General features: G+C 42.6%; 2 protein-coding genes across 9 annotated transcripts in view; one reads left to right on the top strand and one right to left on the bottom strand.

Annotated features, from left to right (window-relative positions):
* Positions 1 to 19,935, top strand: part of LOC134068337 (Kv channel-interacting protein 1) — a 60,355-nt gene extending 40,420 nt beyond the window's left edge. For 7 of the 8 annotated variants that reach the window (XM_062523854.1, XM_062523860.1, XM_062523855.1 and 4 more), the window contains 7 exons: positions 12,694 to 12,818; positions 13,725 to 13,794; positions 14,316 to 14,386; positions 14,680 to 14,787; positions 17,122 to 17,226; positions 17,572 to 17,634; positions 18,025 to 19,935. In XM_062523854.1, the coding sequence (XP_062379838.1) occupies positions 12,694 to 12,818; positions 13,725 to 13,794; positions 14,316 to 14,386; positions 14,680 to 14,787; positions 17,122 to 17,226; positions 17,572 to 17,634; positions 18,025 to 18,072 (590 nt within the window). In that variant the 3' untranslated portion in view covers positions 18,073 to 19,935. Of the gene's footprint in view, positions 1 to 10,394; positions 10,568 to 12,693; positions 12,819 to 13,724; positions 13,795 to 14,315; positions 14,387 to 14,679; positions 14,788 to 17,121; positions 17,227 to 17,571; positions 17,635 to 18,024 lie in introns of those variants that run through there. The other variant, XM_062523853.1, reaches the window with a different exon arrangement.
* Positions 19,936 to 20,089: 154 nt separating this feature from the next.
* Positions 20,090 to 24,084, bottom strand: LOC134068336 (T-cell leukemia homeobox protein 3-like). Its single transcript, XM_062523852.1, has 3 exons — positions 23,440 to 24,084; positions 22,395 to 22,629; positions 20,090 to 21,173 (listed from the first exon to the last, which is right to left on the bottom strand). The coding sequence occupies exons 1-3, from the start codon at positions 23,867 to 23,869 to the stop codon at positions 20,948 to 20,950; spliced, it is 891 nt and encodes a 296-aa protein (XP_062379836.1). The 5' UTR covers positions 23,870 to 24,084; the 3' UTR covers positions 20,090 to 20,947.

The raw sequence follows: 24,084 nt of genomic DNA on the forward strand, positions 1-24,084 counted from the left end.
CCAATCCGATCGATTCCCAGGGAAAGTGTGCTTATGGAAATGACTTAGCACACCCTGGCATGGTGCCCCATAAAGATTCATTCTGCCTGTCAGATGATGTCCCAGGAGGCCTGTGGCTGTGGGGTCATTGATTCACCTCTGATCAGAATTGAAATGTGTACATATTGTAAACACAATTTCATTACTTTGATCAAAGAGCAAATGTTATCCCACTTCCATGCAATTGCTTGTGTACAATGGTCTGCTATTTTACCTGGTCAATTCAGCCATATCATGTTGGTCAAAATGCATTATGTAAAATGGAAGTCAAGTACAGTATGAGTTTGCCATAATAATTGCATTATTTCCCAACAAACTACAGTCCACACAGGGCTGCAAAAGTAAACAGTGAATATGAATCCTATCTGATCTCCTACAGTCTCTCACACAGAGTATTAAAGGAATACGCCACCCAAAAATGAAATGAAATAGTCTCGGTCACCCCCAGAGTTAGAACAGTGAAAAAAACCCGGTTAAAATCCGTCCGGGCATTCTCCTGCTTTGGGAGCAGCGATTTTAGCTTTAGCTTAGCACAGTTGCTGTAGATGAAGGGTGTCAGTGAGCACGTCCTCCAAAAAAGTGACCGAGACGTCTACATTTTTTTCTAAATATATCTTGGGAGCCGTGTGTTCAAAACGAGTACAAATCATAATGCAAAATCGAACGAGACTATACCTGGGCAGATCTTTACTTGGAACTATATTCAGCCTCATCGCCGACGAAGCACCGCTAGCTAGGCGCAAAGTTCTCACGTAGCAGTCTTGTAAACTCCCAACCATAGATTCGACTGGAACTTCACGGATGGGATTCAAGTGGTGCTACGAGAGAACTTTGCGCCTAGCTAGCGGTGCTTCGTCGGCGATGAGGCTGAATATAGTTCCAAGTAAAGATCTGCCCAGCCAGGTAATAGTCTCGTTCGATTTTGCATTATGATTTGTACTCGTTTTGAACACACGGCTCCCAAGATATATTTAGAAAAAAATGTAGACGTCTCGGTCACTTTTTTGGAGGACGTGCTCACTGACACCCTTCATCTACAGCAACTGTGCTAAGCTAAAGCTAAAATCGCTGCTCCCAAAGCAGGAGAATGCCCGGACGGATTTTAACCGGGTTTTTTTCACTGTTCTAACTCTGGGGGTGACTGAGACTAGCTTAATTTCATTTTTGGGTGGCGTATTCCTTTAAGCAATGGATTTTCTATAGATAGACTTTCAATACAACTTCCTTTTACTGAAATTGATCTCTGCCAAACAGGAAAACTGTGGCCGTGTGCAATTTCATGAGACATTTTTTACAGAGTACGCTGTTACTGTGACAGCATGGGTAATAATTATTGATTGTCTGGTTCATAGCAGTGACTGAGGAACTTTTAATTCTGATGGCCCTGACATGTAATTGACTGGCACGAGTATTTGCTGGCAAGTTATCTGTTTTGCAGGTAATCCTATCAGTGGTTTCGAGAAATACACTTGATGTTGTGCTAACGTTGAAAAATGCACCAAAGCGACTAAAATAACCTGTAATGATAAACAGTGATGTCTGATTTACAGAACTGTTAATTCGATTTTTTCCTACACTGTGCAGAAATCTCACACAAAGGCATATGTGTTTCGGTGTGGATTTTAGTAGTCGGTTCGGTTTGCTTTAACACTGTTTTTCAATGAGCTGTATCATAGTGCAGGTGTTGCTTTTGAGCGTTGGGTGTGTTTTGCAGGATGAGTCGCATGTGAACAAAAGCACATGGATTTTAGAGTCCATGTTTACCTGTTCTCTGTGGTGTGGTAATGCGCAGTGTAAACAATCTGTCACAGCGGAGTGGTAGCTTTTTGGGTCTGGTCGTGCTTTGCATGACAGACATGTCACATTTTCACTGACATAAACTAAATGTCATCTCATTTTTCCACGGATTGCTCCCCCCCTACCCCCCTCTCTCTTCCCAATTATATAAGCATGTGTCATCGCGGTGACGATAACTGCGGCTGTAGATTTGCGGATTCTCGTTAGTCATACGGCGTGCTGCTCCTTTCAGGGGTGCTCCGCCGTTATGTCACAGTCATGTATTTGGGTGATGTTGGTTTTGTCTTGGGTGGAGGTGGTGGTGGGGGTGGTGGTGGTGGTGGGGGTGGTGGGAGTGGGGGCTGGCGGGGGGCTGTGGTCATGTGGCACTCTCCTGAAATCTCCTCATCCTCTGGCCATTGCTCTACACAACACTACACTAGTGGAGACATCCAGATCTGGTGCTTCATAAATAGGTAGATCAATAGATACGTAGATACAGTAGATAAATAGATAGATAGATAGATAGATAGATAGATAGATAGATAGATAGATGGATAGATAAATAGATAGATGATGAGATTTATGGATAGATAGACCGATCAATTGATCGATAGATAGGTAGGTACACAACCAAGGCCAGTGGAATTTGGTTTTGCTGTGTTAAACAGTGTGTTAAACTCAGTGTGGTAAACTCTGCAGACCCTCTTTAGGGGCTTGTTGTGGTGGGGCGGGGAGGGGGGGGGGGGGGGGTGTTCTCCGAAAAACATTTCACCCGATGTTGTGCTATGGTGTTAAGCAACACAAGCTGGACTGTGGAAGTGCAGTGGTCCCTGAAATGGGAATATGGCAGCATTTCTCTGCCAAATGTGTGTTTCTCTCTCTCTCTCTTTGTGTGTATGTGTGCGTATGTGTGTATGTGTGTGTGTGTGTGTGTGTGTGTGTGTGTGTGTGTGTGTGTGTGTGTGTGTGTGCATGTGTGTGTGTGTGTGTGCGTGCTAGTGTGCGTGTATGTGTGCACGCGTGTGTTCGTATATGTATGTTGTGCACGTGTGTGTGTGTGTTATGTGTGGGGGTGTTTTTTTGACATAGCTAGCTGTTTCTGTTTCCAGAGCGTGGCATGGCGCGGGGAGTGAGAGTGCCGGCTGTTGTGCTTTGCAGCCGAGTTTCCCCGCATGACTTGGGGGGCTTTCTCGCCTGTAATTTGTCCTCCTTGATTGCGGCGGCAGCGGCTGCCGAGCTTTTTCCTCTGGTGACTGTTTTGAAACGTTCTCCATCTTCCCGGCACCCCTTCCCTCCCCCATGCCCTCTTTCTCTCTCTCTCTCTCTCTCTCTCTCTCTCTGTCTCTCTCTCTCTTGGTTCCTCTGTTCTCTCTCTATTTTCTTTTCTATTCCCTCCATCCCTGAGCAGCCTGCAGCCACAAGTCTTCATCTTCACCGTGTCTCTCCCTCGCTCTGCCTGTGTTTCTTTCTGTCTAATACACATACATACATACACACACACACACACACACACACACACACACACACACAGAGGAACAGTGAGAGTGTGTGAGAGAGAGCGAGAGAGACAAAACACAGATGTGCACACCTTCACCTACACACAAATAAAGGTACACACACACACACACACACACACACACTCACACCTCTTCTATCAATCCAGCACCTCATCATCACTCACTCCTCCACTCACTTTCTCACCTCTGTATCCTTTCCCTCTTTCATTCATCCCTTCCTCTCTTCAATCTTCACCTCCATCAGCTCTCATGATCCTTCACCCTCTGTTTTTTCACGTTCATTTACCCTCTACCCCCCACCGTTACTTGTTTATCTGTCTTTAATCATCCCCCTCTTCCTGCTCACGTAGCTTCTGTCTGCCTGTCTTGCTCTTTCTCTGCCTGTCTTCCTTCTTTTGTCTGTGTTTTCTCTCTCTCTCTCTCTCTCTCTCTCTCTCTCTCTCTCTCTCCTTAGTTCTCCCTCCCGTTTCCCTTTTGGTGCAATGGTGACAGGAGTTATGTTCACTGGCATGGAAGTGCTTATTAACTCATTTCTCTGGGACAGTCTCAGTGGGGTCATTTGCGGTCTGTGTGTATGTCTTTGTGTTAGTGTGTGTGTGTGTGTGTGTGTGTGTGTGTGTGTGTGTGTGTGTGTGTGCGTGCATGTTTATGTGAGCGTGAGAGCAAAAGTGCCATGTCAAGTGAAGTATGTGCTTTAAGTGCCGTTAACAGGATAACATGATCAGTGTTCTGGACAGTGACGTTACTCTTACAGCAGGATGGAGGGGACGGAACATACGTCGTGTCCTGCAGTGATGTCCAGCTGAGTCACATTGTCCCTTGGCATCAGCGTATTCATTAGTGTGTGTGCGTTATACCGCTGATGGTTTGTGTGCTTTTGATCTTTCTAAGAATTGTTCACTTAATCTGTGTCACTCAGTTTGTCAGTCTGCCTGTCAGTATTTGTGTGTGTGTGTGTGTGTGTGTGTGTGTGTGTGTGTCAGTTTGTACACTCCGGTCTGTGTGTGTGTGTGTGTGTGCCAGTTTGTACACTCCGGTCTGTAAATCTTCAGACTAGACTGGTCCTACACTGCAAGTAGTACACCAATATGCTGACGAGACATTTTCCTCCAACCAACTGATGCTTTGTGTACCCAATGGCTTCAAAATCAGCTTCTCTAAAACACCATCTCATTTCCCCCCTCAGTCAATAACACAATTTCGTCTAAATGCACTCTGTTACTTTTTTTGTCATTTAATTTTTTTTAAATCAACATCTGCCTCCTCAGATAACAATGTTTCATTAGTTCCATCTGTTATGAGGAGATGAAAATGACAGTTAACCTTTCAGAATTACATTCACCCAGAAACTGAGCCAAAATTAAAAACCTTATTTGTGTTTGTTTGCTCAAGTCGTTACAAAATCATTACTGACACTCGCTGAGCGGCTATGACGTATCTTTGCAGTCTTTACTTCCGTGCTCAATGAGCGTCACACTCAGTGGAGAGCAAACAAGGCTCTCAATCTGTCAGCCCCTACTTAATGAGCAGCGATTGATTCGTCAGTGTGTCTCTCTGTGTGTGTGTGTGTACTCCAGTAATTATCTAACGTGTAACATTGATGCGGCGCTCTCTGTTTACCTCGGGAATGACGAGAATGCAATTTAAAGGTACACGTGTAAAAACGGATGTGCCTACACCACCTTTAATGCAGAGCCGGTGTGATAACTGCGGCTATAATTCTATTTGAGTATTTTTATTATTTATTTTTTTTGGAGGGAAGGAAACTTTCATCATCTGGATGAATGACCTTTTCAGGCGCTGGAGGAGAAGAACTCTCTTTATGAGTGTTCCCGCACAGCCTTTAAGAATTCACAGGGTCAGCTCCATCATTCGTGCAGAGAACATTCTGTGGGGGCTAACCCTCGGTCAATATATTCTCGTTCCTCTTCGCATTACATATTACACAGACACCGGGATTTAGCCACGCTTTGTTAAACTAGGAACGTTAAAATGCTGTAATTGTTACAACATGGTCTTAAATATCGATGGTCTGGAAGCAGTGATGTGATCTGTGTTTAAGCTAATAATATAGAAGTATAGAATAAGCCACAAGAATCACGTCATTAGCAAAGTGGTTATTAGCCTGTAATGCACCCTGTTTGTGCCTCATTTTGTGTGTTGGCCGTTTTAATCATGGTATGTGGGTAATTGTGTGCTCAGCATGTTAATGAGTGTGTGTGCGCGAATCACTATCGCATGTGTCGATCCTCACTGTCAGTCTGGTAATCAGTGGTGTAGATTACTGGCTGGGCTTGGGCCCCCCCCCCCTCTGCATTTTATTTACCCTGTTCATTTGGACTGTGCGCTCAGTGCCAGAATCGATACTCTTCGCTGTGTTTCTCCTCAGGCTTGTGAGCGTGTGTGTGTATGTGTGTGTGTGTGTTTGTGTATGTGTGAGAGAGAGAGTCTAAGTGTGTGTGTGTGTGTGTGTATTGCAAGTCTGTTTGTGTTTGCATGTTGTGTGTGTGTGTGTGTGTGTGTGTGTATATATATGTGCTGTGTTTTTGTAATTACATGTGTGTGTGTGTGTCTGTGTGTGTGTGTGTGTGTGTGTGTGTGTGTGTGTGTGTGAGTGTGTATCTGTGTGCTGTGTTTGTAATTACATGTGTGTGTGTGTGTGTGTGTGTGTGTGTGTGTATGTTGTATGTGTGTGTGTGCGTCACACATGCTTGTCACCTGTACCCATTGATTAACTGTGCCACGAGAGCCTCTCCAGGGGCCTGAAGTAAGAGAGTGTGAGAGGTCGCAGTTGAGATGTTCTGCGTAAGTGCCTGTCAAAACACTGCTCTTCTCCCCGGTTCCGGCGCTGCACATTCTGTCCGACTCCCTGAACAGAACTGTGGTTGTGTTAATCCGCTCCAAAGAACCCTCACTGCTAATAGCGCAGCGACAAAAAAAAAGAGAGAGAACCCAAGCCAGACCACTCATCATCACCATGGTAATACACAGATTATGCTAATTCAGATTATGCAAAGCAAGAAGAGATTACTGAGCCGAGCCGAATGAGACGCACGGCTCCAGAAAAGAGACAAAAAGAAAGTGAGCAAGGACAGAGGGATAGAGAGAAGGAGAGAGAGAGAGAGAGAGAGAGAGAGAGAGAGAGAGGTAAATTAAGCAGAGAGGTTAGAGGAGCGGGAAGATAACACACACACACACACACACACACACACACACACACACACACACACACACACACACACACACACACACAGAGACACACACACATACACACACACAGAGAGAGAAAATGAGAATTGAGTTGTAAAATCCTGATTTCACTGGTTCAAACTTTGTGAGCAGCCTGGCTGGGCATTCCCGAATCTGAGAGTGTGTGTTCAATTGGCTCTGGACTATTCATCTGAACACTCTCCACATCACGTTTGAAAGGAATTAACTGCTGTATTTAGCCCTAACAACTGTGTCAAAATTCACACCTTTGCTTCTCTGTTGAATTGCTTGTGGAGTACTCGTCCCACACATGGGTAGTCCAGACTGTCCTGAAAAAGAAAACAAGATATGGCATGTACGTACAGCTGGCCCTTACAATGACCAAAATAAGAGCTTACAAGCAAAGATAGTAGAATTACACTGAAAACAGCCTTGGGGTCAAAGGGTTTTAACCTTCATTAATAAGAAAGATATGTGAAGATCGAAAGGATTTGGTAACGGTTTAATATAGCAACTTCAATTTAATTTCACTGCTGGTTACACCAAACCTGACATCGTCATACTCAATTCTAGACAGAATTTGAGTGTGACACTGCTCTCTCGGAACGTGAATATGGGGCATGTTTCAACCAACACGGGGAGAAATACAGTACATATGCACTCAATTGGATCAACCAATCAGAGCAATGAAACAGCTTACCGTGGTTCATGTAGGAAGAAAAGGAAAAAGGCCGCACTTTGCATATAAACGTGTTTTATTGCACAGACGCGTTTTTCGGCTTAGCGCCTTCCTCAGTGTGCCATGTAGGAAGAACACCCAAACTATCCTTGCTCTCTACAAATGCCTCAGAATTGTTTTCTGGTCATTTTTTAAAAAGTTGTTGCGCTGTCAATATCTTTTATTACAGACGAGATGGCAAAATAAATGTCTAGCTTCTAGCGACTGTGTTTTAGTTGCAAACAAAATCAACCGAAGCGTGCTCCGGTGACCTGATAGAGCAGCCACTGTTCGTCCATCATCGTACAAAGCCCGCTCAAACAATTTGATTGGTTCGAACATATTTCATCTGGTTCGGGCATAGTTGCTTGACTTGCTTCTCAATGGAACAAGTCCAGACCGAGCTTCCTGACCTCAAACTCTGAGGGCGGAGCTTAGTTCGGGCTGGCTTTCCGGGCCAGCTTACGCCCACTTGGTGATCTAAAAGCCAAAGAAGATGAATTCTCAACTGAGAATTGGTCTGGTGTTAGCCAGGCTGAAACAGCCTCCCATAGAGACAAGGAAAAATCAAAAATACATGACAAAATACATCAACACAAAAAACTTCATGAATTACTATCCGTTCTCATCAACTGTACACTGTGAGTTTGGACTGCCCTGAATTCCTTCAAATGCTATCCATCAGCTTCAAATGCAGCAGCTTCAAATGCATACAATCCACCCTGTGTCATGCTGCCAAATTCCTCGATGAAGACTTTCTATATCCATTAAAGAATCAAAAATAACCACACCATAGTTACTTAAAATGTATGCTGGTGCCAAGGGAATTTTGCACAGACATTGAAGAACACATCAGTTAAAAAGAGAGTTCTCATCAAGACAAATAATTCATCATAAACTAATGAAAAGCAACGAAAGACTGATTATCGAAGATTCTAAGTGGATATGCTCCTGATAGGATAGCCGCCTATCAAGCAGGAGCCTGTATAGGTTTCAGCCTCTATGGAAATCAACCACTTAGGCAAGGATGGCACTATGAAGATTTGTCTCCCATGAGCCCTCAAGGTGTCCTCTCGTGGTACTGAACAAGGGAGCCCCTGTCCTTTACTGCTTGTTCTCGTAGGGGTGGAAATTATACACACAATTGCATTTGATTGGGTGTGTATGGGGCATCATCAGACATGTCGTCGGGTGTCCTTTTTTATAGCACTTTGACCTTCTGCATAAGCAAAGCATGAACGCACTGTAGGTGTTTTTTACATATACTGTCCTGCTGTGGTGGTCACATTCAAGACAACAACAAGCACGAGCATATGAGAGAGAGAGAGAGATTGTGTGTGTGTGTGTGTGTGTGTGTGTGTGTGTGTGTGTGTGTGTGAGAGAGAGAGAGAGAGAGAGAGAGAGAGAGAGAATGGTGTATAATACAATACCCAGTGTTATTCTTGCATGATGTTCTGCAAGAGAATTAGTATGATAAACAATAGCAAGAGTCAACAACAGTCAATCAATACATTGCTGTAGCACTTTAGTATGGCTATCTTCTATACTATATACCATATTGTATCCAAATATTTACCAGTCCATGTAGAATAGATCACTTACCAGATCACTTACTGTCCGCTTATGTGTTGGGTTTCATCCTATGGGCCTATCTCCATCTAGTGGTAGAATCGAGGCATTGTCTCCAGTTGGTCGTGTGTGAAGGCATGATGTAGGCATGGTGATGAAAAAAATAGAATGTGGATGCAGACACTGTAGAGATCTAATCAAGTCTAGTATGGAACGTATAGAAATAAGAGACAAAGCTAGTATATTCTTGTTTGAAGATAAGAATTGTATAATTGAACTATGAGTGCAGCGTGTTAAGATGTATACATTCTGGCTGTGATAGATAGCCAGAGTACTGGTAAATATGATTACAGTTAACAGAGATTTGTGTGAGTCACCTCAAAAGCCCTTCATAAATGAACTCACAAGCTGAACTTGAGCTTTGTTAATGAGCACCATCTATCACATCTTAGTGGGGGTGTTTGTGCTGGTGTCACAGTGTCTTTGAGATTTATATTGGAGAGAATACATTTTGTGAACGAATATCAATAAAGGAATGTTGCAAATTAATTAATATTTTAGCACAACTGTATGGAGCAACATCCATCTATGTTCACTCAAATCTCTTATCTCGTTGTTATGCAGAGAAGAGGTGAATGTCTCATTGCTCTCCCCACTGCTGTGAGCTGTCTCAGAACCCACCAGGGAATGATGTCTTTTTGGGACTGTCAAGGACATAAACATGTACGGGCATGCACTCTCTCATCACACACACATATGCATAACACACACACACACACACACACACACACACACACACACACACACACACACACACACACCCGCATGCATGCACGCACACACGCACACACACACATATGCACACACACACCCACACACACCCACACACCCACACACACACACACACACACACACACACACACACATCGTCTTTCTAGCTGCATCTTCCTCTGATAGCATTGTGAAGTCCTTGTTTACCCAGTGTAACTTGCAAGTGTCAATATAACTCAAAAGTATGATAGTGGAGAGTTTAAGCCTCAGCTGGCCGTGAGTGGGGCCTGTGCGATACAGCACAGGTGAGCTGCTGCGACCTTCGACCCTCGACCCTCGCTCGTCTGGAACCAATAAAGACCCAGACTGCATCTTCTCTTCAAAAGGAAAAACCTGAGGAAGGCTGACCCAGAGGTGACCACGCTTTCAAAGAGCTCGGGTCCAACAGAGAACGCGGCCGCGCTGACATCTGGGAGAGAGACGAGCGGGAGAAAAGGGTAGCCAGACCGAGTCGGTCCTGGACTGAAAGTGAAGGTCAGCGAGAGAATCAGGGGAGTGGGAGTGGGGTTGCTTGTGGAGGTGGTGGAGGAGGTGATGGAGTTGGTGGTGGTGGTGGTGGTGGTGGTGGTGGTAGAGGGGTGTGAGCGTATAGAAAAACACACAGCTGCTTATAGAGACAGGGAGACGGATGAGCATTTATTCGGGGTGGTAGCCACAGAGCAGGTAACTTGAGAGAAGAGGAGGAGGATGAAGAGGAGGAGGAGGATAGAGAAGAAGACGAAGAACAACAACAGAGGAGATACCTGGACGAGTTACCTGGTCGGATGGGCTGAGGGACGTTAGCAGAGGATGGAGAGAGAGGAGGGAGAGGGAGAGCTAGATGGGCTCCATACTCTGGCCATCGTCTTACTGCTGTTTGCGGCACTAAAGCTCCTCTACCTACTGGGGCTGATGGATACTGAGGGTGAGTTAGTCTACACACAAGTGCTACACTCATTGATGGACCAGCCAGTCAACACAAATGGGGCTTGGCTGTGTGACACGGTGAGATACACGTTGGTGTCTTAGATGAGATAAATCAACTCTTGCTGCTTTTTTTCCGAATTGCTGCACTGTTTGACAACTTGTACTGATAACTTCTGGATTTGTTAAGAGTGAAAAACTTGAGTGCTCAGTTTTTTTTCTCATGATTTGACCTGAATACTGTTGTGAACAAGATGTCATGGGAATCATTTTTACAATATGCAATCATATCTATGTGAAGCAAATGTGAAAATGAGAATTTGTTAATTCTGTAATCCGTCTCTTACATACTGAGCGATATTTTCAATCTCACTTAATTCCACTGATCATATTCATGGGCAATGTTCCTGATTTGCTTTGTTCATTTACTTGCTTCCCTCATGATTTGCCTTCCATCCCAATGTGAGATAACTGGTCTGGAAGCTCCAAATACAGTAAATCTGGCCATACTGACTGGTACAGTCACCACGGATAAGCCAGCCTGGGTTTATTCTGTATGCTATTGTATAGAGATGCTGTAGGTGGGTGTTAAACCGCCGCTGTGCCACAGATTTCTAAAAACAAAATGAAGCGAGAGCTTATGTTCCTAATCCTTCCCTTTTTATACACATATTTGTATTTGTATGATGTTAAAATGGGTGCCGGTCTTAATAATGGTAGAGTAAACATTCAGTACCACACAAAGGCAAATGGTGAATCCTGTACATTAGAGATGTGGAACCGCCATAAGCTGTAAATGCCTGATCACTGACAATTAGATGGTGTGGTTCAGACTATCCCAGACTGCAAGTTTGGACTTTGCTTATCTGCTATTTCAGAATTGTATATGTTTTCATACAAGTAGATTCATTCCGCCAGAATATAACTTGTAAATTGTTTTTCGTGGAATACAATCAAGCAGTAGGATTTGAAAAGAAAGCCATGTAGAAGTCAAAGACCTTGTGTTGACGGGGGCTTGGATGAGTTGGTATTTTAACCTACTTGCTTCACCTTGCTGGTAATATATCATTCTTCTCATATGACAAACATAACCAGCCATCAATCTGTATGCCAGGAGGGGAGCATTTTATGATGGTGGGTTTTTGCCATTGATTTTTGTGAGTTTTTTTTTTTATTTGAATGATTTTTGTGAAAGAAGCTTGTTGAGATGACAGGAGGCGGCATGGATATTTTAGATAAGCATCTGAATATGAGAAGGGGTTTACTTAACATTAAAGATTAATAATGTTCAAACTAGGGGCTGCTTGAGTCCCTAGTCATGTGATCTTATGCCCCTTACATTTTGAGGAAGAGATAACTATATATGTGTGATGCATATACTGTATCATCAGTGTGATGTATTATCAGTTGTTCTGTTTGGACCAAATGATGTCCTGGTGGGGTGCTCTACTGTGTATTCTCTTCAGCTCTGTGATGATGAGGCAGATGTCTGATCATCTTTCTTTAAAACTCTGCTGCTCTCCAGAACTCAGGTTGGTCTCCTAAGGAAAAGCAGGCACACGGGTACATCCCCTGTGAGAGCACCTCTCTGAGCATAGTGTGTGTGTTGGTCATGATCGTGCTCCGTGTGGGTGGGATTTTGTGTGTGTGTGTGTGTGTGTGTGAGTGTGTGTCTGTGTGTGTATGTGTTGTTCATGATCATGCTGTGTGTGTGTGTGTGTGTGTGTGTGTGTGTGCGTGTCTGTGTGTGTATGTGTTGTTCATGATCATGCTGTGTGTGTGTGTGTGTGTGTGTGTGTGTGTGTGCGTGCCCGTGTGTATGTGTGTGTGTGGTTCATGGCCGTGCTCTGTGTGGGTGGGTGAGCGTGTGTCCTTCTGTAGTCCTCTCTGCAGGTCTGTGTGGCGGCGTGTCCTCTGCAGCTCTGCCTGGGAGGTGTGTGTGTAATGAGCTGCTAATGGGGGGATCAGGGGGGCTGGGGAGCGCAGGGACCACGCGCACACCTGCAGGCGGCATACCTGCCTCAACAGCACCCGCCACACACACACACACACACACACACACACACACATACACTCATATGCTCACACACACACACACGTTTAAAGTTTAAATCAATGTCCCTGCAGATAAGAATGATGACGATCTGGAGATGACCATGGTCATTCACCGGCCCGAGGGCCTTGACCAGCTGGAGGCCCAGACGAACTTCAACAAGAAGGAGCTGCAGGTCCTCTACCGTGGCTTCAAGAACGTACGTGAGCCCCCTCAGACTTTGTACTCTAACTAACTCATTCCGTCTGTCCTGTTGCTATATAGTTAAGTCTATTGTGCTGCCGCCAGGCCCATGACATGGTCTTGCTTTCCCCCCTGTTCTGTGATTGGTCCCCAACTCAGTCAAAAATTAGGGCGGTAGTTTCCAGACTGCTTAGCAGCGTGAATGAAATCACCGCGCAAGGCAGGATGGGAACACCCAGGCTAGGTTTCCTCAGTTTCCTTGCCAATATCACCCTTTGCTTGCTTTTGCAGCTTCAGGCCTTGGGCTTTGCTCTGTCTGCATTGTTGTTAAATTGCTAAAGGCTGTTTATTAAATCAACAACCACTTCCTGTCATATTATCTGGCTGCCTGTCTCCTTACATATCAAGTGTACACATATACGGCATTTTACGGTTATTGCCTTTATATTACATTTTATATGACAGGCCCGTCAATAATGTTCTTGGCTTTCATACATGCTTGATTTGAGTTTTTTCCCTCTGTGTCAGGGAGTCTTATTAGAGTAACACAATGTAGGTATTCCCCTTTTCTTAATTTCTCAACGTTCTGGGTAGGTACTGTAGGTGCCCATTTAGCACTAATGGGGTACCCAAGTCATCTTGTGCCTGTCTATAAGGGTCATGCTCTTACCTGCAACTAAATGGTAACATAGTGCAATCACAGGCATCCCTGGTGTCCACTGGCGATGGCAGAGATTCTATTATCTTAACTGTACGCCAGTGTGGCATCAAATTGAGTGTGTAGCCTTTATTTTAAGGTAAAATAACCGCATTGTGTCGCTTTTTAAAACATATTTTCTTATGAGTTTGTTCGCATACAAAGTTGTTTTTGTTTAGCATTTGGGAGAAACTTTTCTTTTTTCTGTCTTTCTCACCGTTCTAGGAGTGCCCCAGTGGAGTGGTCAATGAAGATACCTTTAAACAGATCTACTCACAGTTTTTCCCACATGGAGGTCAGTGTTGAGTTTTATGCACCAGCCTGCCAAGCAGAAAAACACAGGGGTTGATTATATTTGAATACATAATGGACAATGGCGCTGTAGAAAGGACAGTAATATGCCTTAAATGCCATGAAATATTAATGTTACATCTTATGTCTTAAGTGTATTAATTCATTTTATAATACAACTGAAGACAGTACAATTATGTATACATTGAATCCCCAAATCATTCAACCTCATTAAAGTTGTCTTACTGTTAAGCTGAATGGTAATCTGAATTCACAACACAGTTTGTTTTATCGATGGCCATAATGCCAGTTGTTAGTCTCTGCTAAATACAGAGGTTAAACTGGCGAGACCGCAGAGCAATGTGCTTTGTACCGCGATAGAAATCAATGGCGAATCCTAATTGATTGTGTTGTAAACACAACACTGGGAGATGAATCCCTTTGCTCTGCCTCTCCTTCATTGTCCTCTACACCCCTTCTCTCTCTCTCTCTCTCTCTCTCTCACTCTCACTCTCTCTGTTCCAGATGCCAGCACATACGCTCACTATCTATTCAACGCCTTCGACTCGGAGCACAATGGATCCATCAAGTTCGAGGTAATCCCCTTGGCGGTTCTTTCTCCATTTCAGCCTCAGCCCCCGACTCCCGGCTTTAATCTTTTGCTAACTTCAGTTGTAATCGTTGTGGCCCCTTGCTCTTCTGAAGTCACAGCCTTTTGCCTTGTTATCTTATACAGAATAGCCCTGCCAAGAGTCCAGCATGTTGAGTCATCAAAAGATGGCTTATCTTTCTTCACCCTCAAGTGATTTTTTTGTATTAATTTAATGTCTTTTTCCTTCCCTTTGGACTCTCGTTCACCTCCTCCTTCTTTTCTCTATTCCTCTCTCAGGACTTTGTTACGGCTCTGTCTATCTTGCTGAGGGGCTCGACGAGAGAGAAGCTACAGTGGACGTTCAACTTGTACGACATCAACAGAGATGGCTACATCAATAAAGAGGTCCGTGCATGTTTGTGTGTAGAACAAACAGTAGAGGAGACAACACGCCTTGATAGATAGATAGATAGATAGATAGATAGGTAGATAGATAGATAGATAGATAGATAGATAGATAGATAGATAGATAGATAGATAGATAGATAGATAGATAGATAGATAGATAGATAGATAGATAGATAGATAGATAGATAGATAGATAGATAGATAGATAGATAGATAGATAGATAGATACTTTATTGATCCCCAAGGGGAAATTCAAGATGATCAATTAAACTGCAGGTGCAGCTATTTCCCAGTGTATTTAACAGTAACACTACACATCTGACTCCCTGAACCATCTGCTCATTAAAGAAACTTTTTCATGTGAGCTGTGCTGCACTACGTCTCTTTGTCATACTGTGCATAGAAAAAAGGGGAAAAAGGATGAAGGAAAAAAAGAATATCAAAGGAAAGGTGGAATAAATGACAGTTTTTTCAGTTGCTTTGGTGCATATCTCAAATCATCATTGACATTTGCACAGTTAGTGCATCTCTCAGCACAATTAGTGCAAACTGCACTGCAAAGTGTTATTGTGCACAACTATACATCTTTCTATACATCCTGATGTTCCTGTTTGTTAGGTTACATATGCTAGACAGGCTATGACAAACACTTATGACAGCTAGTTCAACACTTTGGCATGTAATGGCCTGCATAGTGCATTTTGACCAACATGACATTAGCAATTGAAAATGTCAAAAACAGCAGATATTTCTTCAAAATAATTTGCATGGATACACTAAAGCATTGGGGGGAAACCGATTTAATGATGTGCACAAGTGATACGATCATAGATATGTACAGTGCCTATAGAAAGTCATCATACCCTTTTGAAATAGTTACTTTTTTTGTCTGACAGCCTGAAATCAAAACCCATTTTAAAAAAAAATCTTTTCCAGTTTTATTTACAAATTTAGCTGTACAACATCAAAATAATGAAAAAAAAGTCAACAGTTCTGAAAATTAATAAAAAATTAAAAACTAGAATAACAGGGTTGGAAAAGTCATCATACCCCTGACTGAATACTTTGTAAAGCTTTCTTTTGCTTTCATTACAGCCATCAATCTGTTTGAATATGTCTCTATTATAGCTTTGCACACCTAGATAGAGGAATATTTGCCCAATTTTCCGTGCAGAAATGTTAAAATTTAGTCAAATTCTGTAGGGAATGGCGATGGACTGCTCTCTTCAAGTCAATCCACAGATTTTCTATAGGATTTAAGTCAGAGCTCTGACTTTGCCACTCAAGGATATTCACCATCCTATCCTTAAGCCACTGCTTTGTTCTTTTGGCAGTATGTTTAGGATCATTGTCGTGTTGGAAGGCGAATGACCTGCCCATCTTCAGCTGTCTAGGAGAGGGACGCAGGTTTTCCTTAAGAATGTGGATGTACTTGGCAGCATCCATTTTCCCTTCTATCCTGACCAATTGCCCAGTCCCCACTGAAGAGAAACATCCCCACAACATAATGTTGCCCCCACCATGCTTCACACTAGGTATGGTGTGGTATGAAGGGAAAATGGATGCTGCCAAGTACACCCAAATTCTTGAGGAAAACCTGCGTCCCTCTCCTAGACAGCTGAGGATGGGGAGGTCATTAACCTTCCAACACGACAATAATCCTAAACATACTGCCAAAAGAACAAAGCAGTGGCTTAAGGATAGGATGGTGGATATCCTTGAGTGGCAAAGTCAGAGCCCTGACTTAAATCCTATAGAAAATCTGTGGATTGACTTGAAGAGAGCAGTCCGTCGCCATTCCCTACAGAATTTGACTAAATTTTAAAATTTCTGCACGGAAAATTGTTAAAGTATTAAGTCAGGGGTATGATGACTTTTCCAACCCTGTTATTCTAGTTTTTAATTTTTTATTAATTTTCAGAACTGTTGACTTTTTTTTCATTATTTTGATGTTGTACAGCTAAATTTGTAAATGAAACTGGAAAAGATTTTTTTTTTAAATGGGTTTTGATTTCAGGCTGTAAGACAAAAAAAGTAACTATTTCAAAAGGGTATGATGACTTTCTATAGGCACTGTATTTACTGTATGCCTATGGATACGATGATATGGAGTTTGAACAAGCAGTTTTGAGAATTTCAATTCTGATCTGAGAAATGTGGCAAAAACTATGATATGAAATAGCTGCGTATACTGCCTCTAGTGGACATGTATTGATGACATTTGGTTTATTAATCTGTATACTTTACATTTTTCATGATGGGAGTGGACATATTCTCTTAATAAATTACTAATATTATTTTGCTGTTGTTGCTGTCCTGTTTGTTCTTCAGGAGATGATGGACATTGTCAGAGCCATCTACGACATGATGGGGAAATACACATACCCAGCACTGAGGACTGACACCCCAAGACAACATGTGGACGCTTTCTTCCAGGTCCATACACACTCTCTCTCACACACACACACACACACACACACACACACGCACACACACGCACGCGCAACACACACACACACACACACACACACACACACACACACACACACACACACACACACACACGCAAATGCATCTATGCAATACCAGGCACATATTCTTAGACCTATAACACATTTCCCTCCGCATCTGATTATGGTTAAACTGTCTCTTGACAGCATTCCAAAAAACCTCTGAGGATTAATTTAGATTGAACGTAAATTGAGAATGATAATTTGATACTGAAGAGCTCTTGTTAATGTTGCATGGCGCCATCCTTTCATTGCATCTTTATCTTTGCAGAAGATGGATAAGAACAAAGATGGAGTGGTGACCCTGGATGAGTTCATTCTCTCGTGCCAAGAGGTGAGATTCCACCTCCACATACGCCTCGTGCCAGTTTGTCATATTTGTTCTGTGCATTGACAAGTGTCCACATACATGTGCCGAATGTATGCGCATATGATATAACAAAATTGTGATTTTGCTGTCTTTCACATTACGATATTTATTATCTCATTTGTTATCTTTATTACTGCATATTTACAACTCAAACAATCAATCTCATATGCCTATATATATATATATATGTATTTTCTAGTCCCCTCTTTATTCATTTATGGGCCAGTAATAAAATGAAATGTGTGGTTTACATCGCCACCTAGTGGTAGAAACTCATCTTAGTACCAGTAGTAGGGTATTCACTGTGTGGGTCACACATTTTCTGTTCTTTCTTATCCCTCAATATCTTCCCAGGATGAGAACATCATGCGGTCATTACAGCTGTTTGAGAATGTAATATAAGCAAAAAGAAGCCGTGCTGATCAGAGGACAGGAGCAGCAGGTACAACAGGAGCGAGCAGACAGAAGAATGCAGAATGGGATCAGAGGGGTGGAATGACAAGCTGTGACAGAGAAAACGGACTCTGCTTGGCAGTCTTTCAGCAATGCCACTAACACATCCCTGGCACAACACGCAACCACATTACCATGGCAACAGTGTGTGGGGTGCAGGCCCGACCTTTCTCAACCTTGACCTTGACCCCCTTGTTCATTCAAAACCTCCAATCCTGGTGTTCCTATTGGTCATTTGCTGTGTAGCTGTTCTTTCATGTTGTGTAACAGGGAACACCAAAGCTGCCTTCCCACCACAGACGCCGATGGTTTTGATCATGGAACTGAACTATAGACTAACACCACACGCTTGAGTGGGCTAGGCTAATATGATCACACTGAAGTGCTTGACCAGAGGATTATGGGATTGATTAGTGTTCTTTCGATAGCATTTACATGTTGCATGATTCTAATCATGGTAGGTTTTCACAAATTGGTTGCTTCATGTGATGGTTTGTATTATTTTAAATGAAAACTTAACTCCAGCTAAATATGACAAGCCTTGCGAACATAACGGCCGAATCCTCCCAGGCCTTGATTCACACAGTAAGGAGTGAAGACAACTGCCACAGCCATACTTGTACCATTTCCTCATTTTCTTAGTAGCACATACTTTAGTAGCACAGCACAGAGCGGTCCTACGTGTCTGCTTTAGCATGATAACCATTAGCCTCTATGGTGGAAAGACAGTTTGTCACTGGTATAACACCACACTGGTATGTCAAAAGACAATATTATATCCTACTTGTATTGGAGACAATCAAATAACACTCTTTACACGCAGATCAATATATTCCATGTGACCTGAACTGTACTGAAACTGTAAGCCTACTGTACTGCTGTCCCTTTGTCAGTGTGTTCTCTGCTCCTATATTCCACTCCTATAATCTTTATTGTAATGTCCGGTGTAAATATCCCTCTGCCTCCCTTCCTCCTCCTCCAACCAGTTATTTCTTGACCATGTTCAGTGTCTGTCCTAATATTTAGATGCTTCTTCTGTGTTTGCTGTTGGCCTGTGCTTGAAGTTGTGACGTTTGCCTGGGATTTAAAACCTTGGGATCTTGGTCTGAGTTCTGTCAGGCTGTCTCTGTATTGGTCTGTTCATCTGTCTGTCTGAGTTTACGGGCGAGAATCGTATGGGCCAGTCAAACAGTTTGTGTGTGTGTGTGTGTGTGTGTGTGTGTGTGTGAATGAGTAAGTGCGTGAGTGTGTGTGTGTGTGTGTGAGAGAGAGTGAGTGTGACTCCATCTGTCTGAGTTTATGGGCGAGAATTGCACTGGGCCAATCGAACACTGTGTGTGTGTGTGTGTGTGAGAGCGAGTGAGTGTGTGTGAGAGAGAGACAGTGAGTGTGACTCCATTGGGGCTCTCGATCTGAAGTATTGTTTTTGTTTCTTTGTTTGCTTTGTCCCTTGATAAAAAAATTATAATTCTGTGCCACATCAGAAACTCACTGTGAATGGATACTTCTCATACTGTGATCGTCGGATTGATGAAGAAATGAGGAAGACGTCAGTCAGAGCTCAGGACAGATTTAGAGGAGATAAGCCATTCAATTCAGTGAAAATAAAGGGAAATGTATTTCCTCCATAAATCACTAACAAGTACAGTAAATATATGGCCACTTGGGACAACATGGCTAACTTGAAATAAATTATTTACCTTGAATATTTTCGTTTGTTTTTAGTTGAACTTATTTAACTGGCCATGACATCCAGTGTGAACGGATCTTATTTAAAAAATCAGTGAATGTTTAGGGAATATGTAAATTTGAGTTGCAATTACAAAAGATGTACATTAATTTAATCTCTCGATGATGGATTAGTTCATTTCCTGAGGGCATAAGACAGCCTTTTAAAAGAGCTACACAGACAGATAGCGCAGACAAGCAAGCAGACAGACAGACAAAATATGAAGACTTGTTCAAATGTTGTATAAAATAATATTTAACAATAAACTTTGCAAAGAATAGTGTGATTTTGGTCTTTTCTTACACACAGCTTGCAATGCCATTTTAGTGCAACAAAGACATGGCAACTTGAGTAACAGAGAAATGACCATAACTACCTCTGTGAATATTATTTACAAATATCAAATTTTACATTGTACAAGTAATTATACATTACCTCATTAGTGACAAAGGAACATCCACAATCCAAATATGTTTAAGAAAATGTTAAGAGTGAAGGATGGCAGTTTCTCTGAACAACTGACAACTTACGAATAAAACACTTCCTCAAATCATAAACCATGTTCAACAAATGCTTTTTTTTCTCCGAAATATAAACATTCCAGTGAATCGTAACACCTCTGTCATGAAGTCTTCAATCCATCAGTTAAATTTTTATGTACACATATTTTTTTATATGCAAATATGTGCATATTGTATTAATTCTCGTAAAAATTCACCGGTAAACACTGCAACATGAAAAGTGGCGGATAGCCGTCACCACCCAATGCTTGAAAAGGGCCCAGCCAGATAACCAGCGCGAGCTCTGTGAGCTCTAACGGCTACCCAGAGGTGTTGCAGACAACACAATGGGTGCCTCTCATTCGTCTTTTATACATCCTCCCTTCCTTCCTCGGTCCTCGTCCTCACTGATCTACATAAAGAATGATGGCGCGGCAACAATGGGATAGTCTATCCAGTGCTAGTTATAGATCAGTGGGAACGAGAGTGGATGTTGAGAGAGGCCCAATGAGATTTTGTCCTCAGTGGAGGCCTGAGACCTCAGCCCTTCTAGTCCTCTCCACGCACGCACCACCAACCTCACGTCTGACTGTTCTCAGGCCAGTGTGGGCGCTGTGCCGCTGCCGGGCCCTAGCTTGCCCGCTCCCTCCTGTACCCACGGCTGCAGGTTCTGTAGGGCGAACAGGGAGGAGTTGTGCATGCATAGCGGGTCGCTGGACACCGATTCGCCCAGGGACTTCTGGAGGGCGTCGGCTTGCAGCTGGAGCAGCATCCGATTGGCCTGCTGGCGCTCCGCTTCCCTCTCCTCGGCCGTCTGTCTCCTGGGGAGCCACAGAAGTGACATATGAAATTAATGGATGCAGATTGAGGATTGTTTGGTGACATGAATGAGACATTTGAGTTGCCCCGGAGAAAAATATGTCAGTCTTAAGAGGTGTAGCTGTCAACCCATTCATATTAGCAATCATTATTTATTGAAAATGATTAAAAAAATAATTTTAAAAATAGCACTCTAACTCTTTGCATCCTGTTAATTAAATTTGAAATAGAAGATGGCTTAATTATTTGCTGAATTGTGTTGCCAAATTCAAGGCAAAACACAGAATGTGTCAAACTCATGTCAAGTTCTTAAAGCACTAACAAGATTAGTTGTCAACTGAATGTTTGCTCAAGACTTGCTCAAGGAGATTCTCCATCCTTCCATTTCATGGTACAAAGTGCAAATGGATAGTAACATCAGCTTCTGACAATAGAAGGCTTGCTACATCTTATATTTAAAACCTGATCATGACCAGCTTACAGAAGTTGTCTGGAGCACTTATAAATAATATAAAAAAAAACTTGCATGCTATCTTCTCTCTATTACTGTATATCAAACTGAACCAGAGGTGCTAAACATACATCTTCTGTCATTCATCAATATGCCATACATTATGGGGTTGCATGCAATGGTGTGTAGTCAGACCCACCCATGTTTTTCATTTGTGGGGGTGCTTATATATTGAGTTGAACTGAATTCAATTGATTTACACATGGAGTCTATTTCTATTAAAACATATACAGTAATACATAGAACATGTAGAGGAAATATAAGAAAGAATTTTGTTTCGACAAAACACGAAAAGACCAACGTCACCATTTGCATGAACTATGACCTTTTAAACTTTTTGCACTACACATTTGTTATATTCGACCATTTCAAATATAAAAACTAAAGACTATTTAGGTAGCTGAAACTACAAACAATTCAGTAAACCTGTATTCGACAACGGTATTTTCCACTTACATAATCTAGTGGTATTTTCCTTCATTCGTAAACGGAACAAACATGGCGGACACGTGTAGGCCTACAAATTCTTTAAGCTTCTATTGAGCGTGAAAGAGGCAATAGAGGGACATTTTTCGGCTAGTTTGTGTTAACTGAGTAAGTAGGCTATGGCATTGTGTCTTTGCTTAAATGGCACATACGGCATTTCACTAAATGGCAGTGAATCCACACATAAAAGTTGCCCAACCAATCATTGAGTGTAAGGTTAACAGACCTCCATTTTGTTCGGCGGTTCTGAAACCAAGTTTTAACTTGCGCATCCGTCATCTTCAGGCTCTTTGCTAGAGATGCTCTCTCGGCACTGGCTAGATATTTCTGTCGATGAAACCTCTTCTCCAGTTCGCATATTTGGACTCGAGAGAATGACGTTCGCGGTTTTTTCCTCTTCGGTGGAGTACGATTCTGGTAGGGATGGCCGATGCGTCGAGTCACCGTGAAAGGGATGAGTGCTGCAGAGACAGAGGTGGAGGGAACAATCGGTCAGCGGTAATCAATTAACTTTGTACGTTTTGGGGTTATATGAAAAAAGATAAACATGACACAATTTCAAAAACGTAATCAGTGTAGGCTAAACAAATTAATCTCCAATCCTTAAATTTGCAACTGACGGTCAACTGACGGTCAACAACGACGTGATGAATGACACCAACAAAACTTTCATGACTCCCCAAAACTCTTCAGAGTTGTCACACAGGACGCCTGAAAGCAGTACGGGAGACTTTGCCATTTATCCTTGGATTGTTTTGAATAGTTGAACATTCGTTCATTTAGCCTACTGTAATGCAGATAAATAACCCAATATACTGTAGCATTGTTTAATAAGGTCAGTGCCCTGGTTGTAGGCTAGGCCTACGCCAAAAAATAAATTACACCAGATGTGCAAGCTAGAAATATAGGTGTGTATTAACATTCTCATAATAGTAACACGATAGACTAGAATAGGCTATAATTACGTGATACTCAAGTCATAACGAATAGGCTTATGACTAAATAGCCTATATCATATTTTCGTTTGGAGAAAGCTGCATGCCACAAAAGGTTTTCATTGGTAGCCTACATGAAGCCAATGCCATTGTATAGCATACTAAGGAAAATAAATTAATCTTTTAGGGCTTTTAAACTTAATTGTTGTCAAGAATGCTGCTCATTGTCGAATTTCACATAACTCCTAGTAAAAGGCTAAATGGTTTATATTAAATTACGCTAAACTGACCTAGAATTCTATCTTTATTTGCTGACATGCATTAACATTTGTTCACCTGGTAATCTATCCTTGGCAAACCTACGGTTGTTTTCCATCCAGGGAAAGCACAGACTTCCGATATTCGCCACTGAGCTGGTCATGGGTGGCGGAACCGCCGCTGCGAGAGGTCTGTGAGCCGGAACTCGAATCACCCCCCTGGGCACTAGAGTTCTGTTCATCCCATATATATTTAAGTCCTCTAACGGCCCTGTAATGCCGGAAAAAGAGACAGACAGCGCAGTATACGGAGTCGTGCATGTTCCAGTGGGACTGCTGAGGCGGTAGCTGTCCAAGCCACTCTCTGACCCGCTCCGGTCACTGTTCGAACGACCGCTCTCTGGATCTGAGCCACCGAGAATCTGGTCAATCCCAAAGCGAATGGGTTCATGATGCCCAGCTTTGGGTTGCTTTACGGGGCTAGGCTCCGGACTGGGCACCTGTTCCATTCTCACTGGTCACTTTCCTTGGTCGTGCGTCCAGAGCGAGAGAAATCAACGAAATGCGTCAAATAAACTTTCTGAAATTAGGTTAATATGAATAAAGACAATGGTTTTTCCTCATATTAGAAAATTCGTTTGGCATATGTGTCCGCATCTTGGCCATCGTCTCCGTTCAGTATAGACAAAACCTTAAAACTCCGACAGGTTTCCTCAGCCCCTTG

The sequence above is a fragment of the Sardina pilchardus genome, chromosome 21, assembly GCF_963854185.1.
Source record: "Sardina pilchardus chromosome 21, fSarPil1.1, whole genome shotgun sequence".
Classification (NCBI taxonomy): Eukaryota; Metazoa; Chordata; class Actinopteri; order Clupeiformes; family Clupeidae; genus Sardina; species Sardina pilchardus.

What these genes read in the sequence shown, in the direction of transcription:
- LOC134068336 (XM_062523852.1), bottom strand. Translation starts at nt 23,869, where the DNA reads ATGGAACAGGTGCCCAGTCCGGAGCCTAGCCCCGTAAAGCAACCCAAA. An exon ending in TGCCAAGGATAGATTACCAG is followed by an intron (nt 22,630 to 23,439) that starts GTGAACAAATGT and finishes CTGTCTCTGCAG; the next exon opens with CACTCATCCCTTTCACGGTG. An exon ending in AACCGCCGAACAAAATGGAG is followed by an intron (nt 21,174 to 22,394) that starts GTCTGTTAACCT and finishes GTGGCTCCCCAG; the next exon opens with GAGACAGACGGCCGAGGAGA.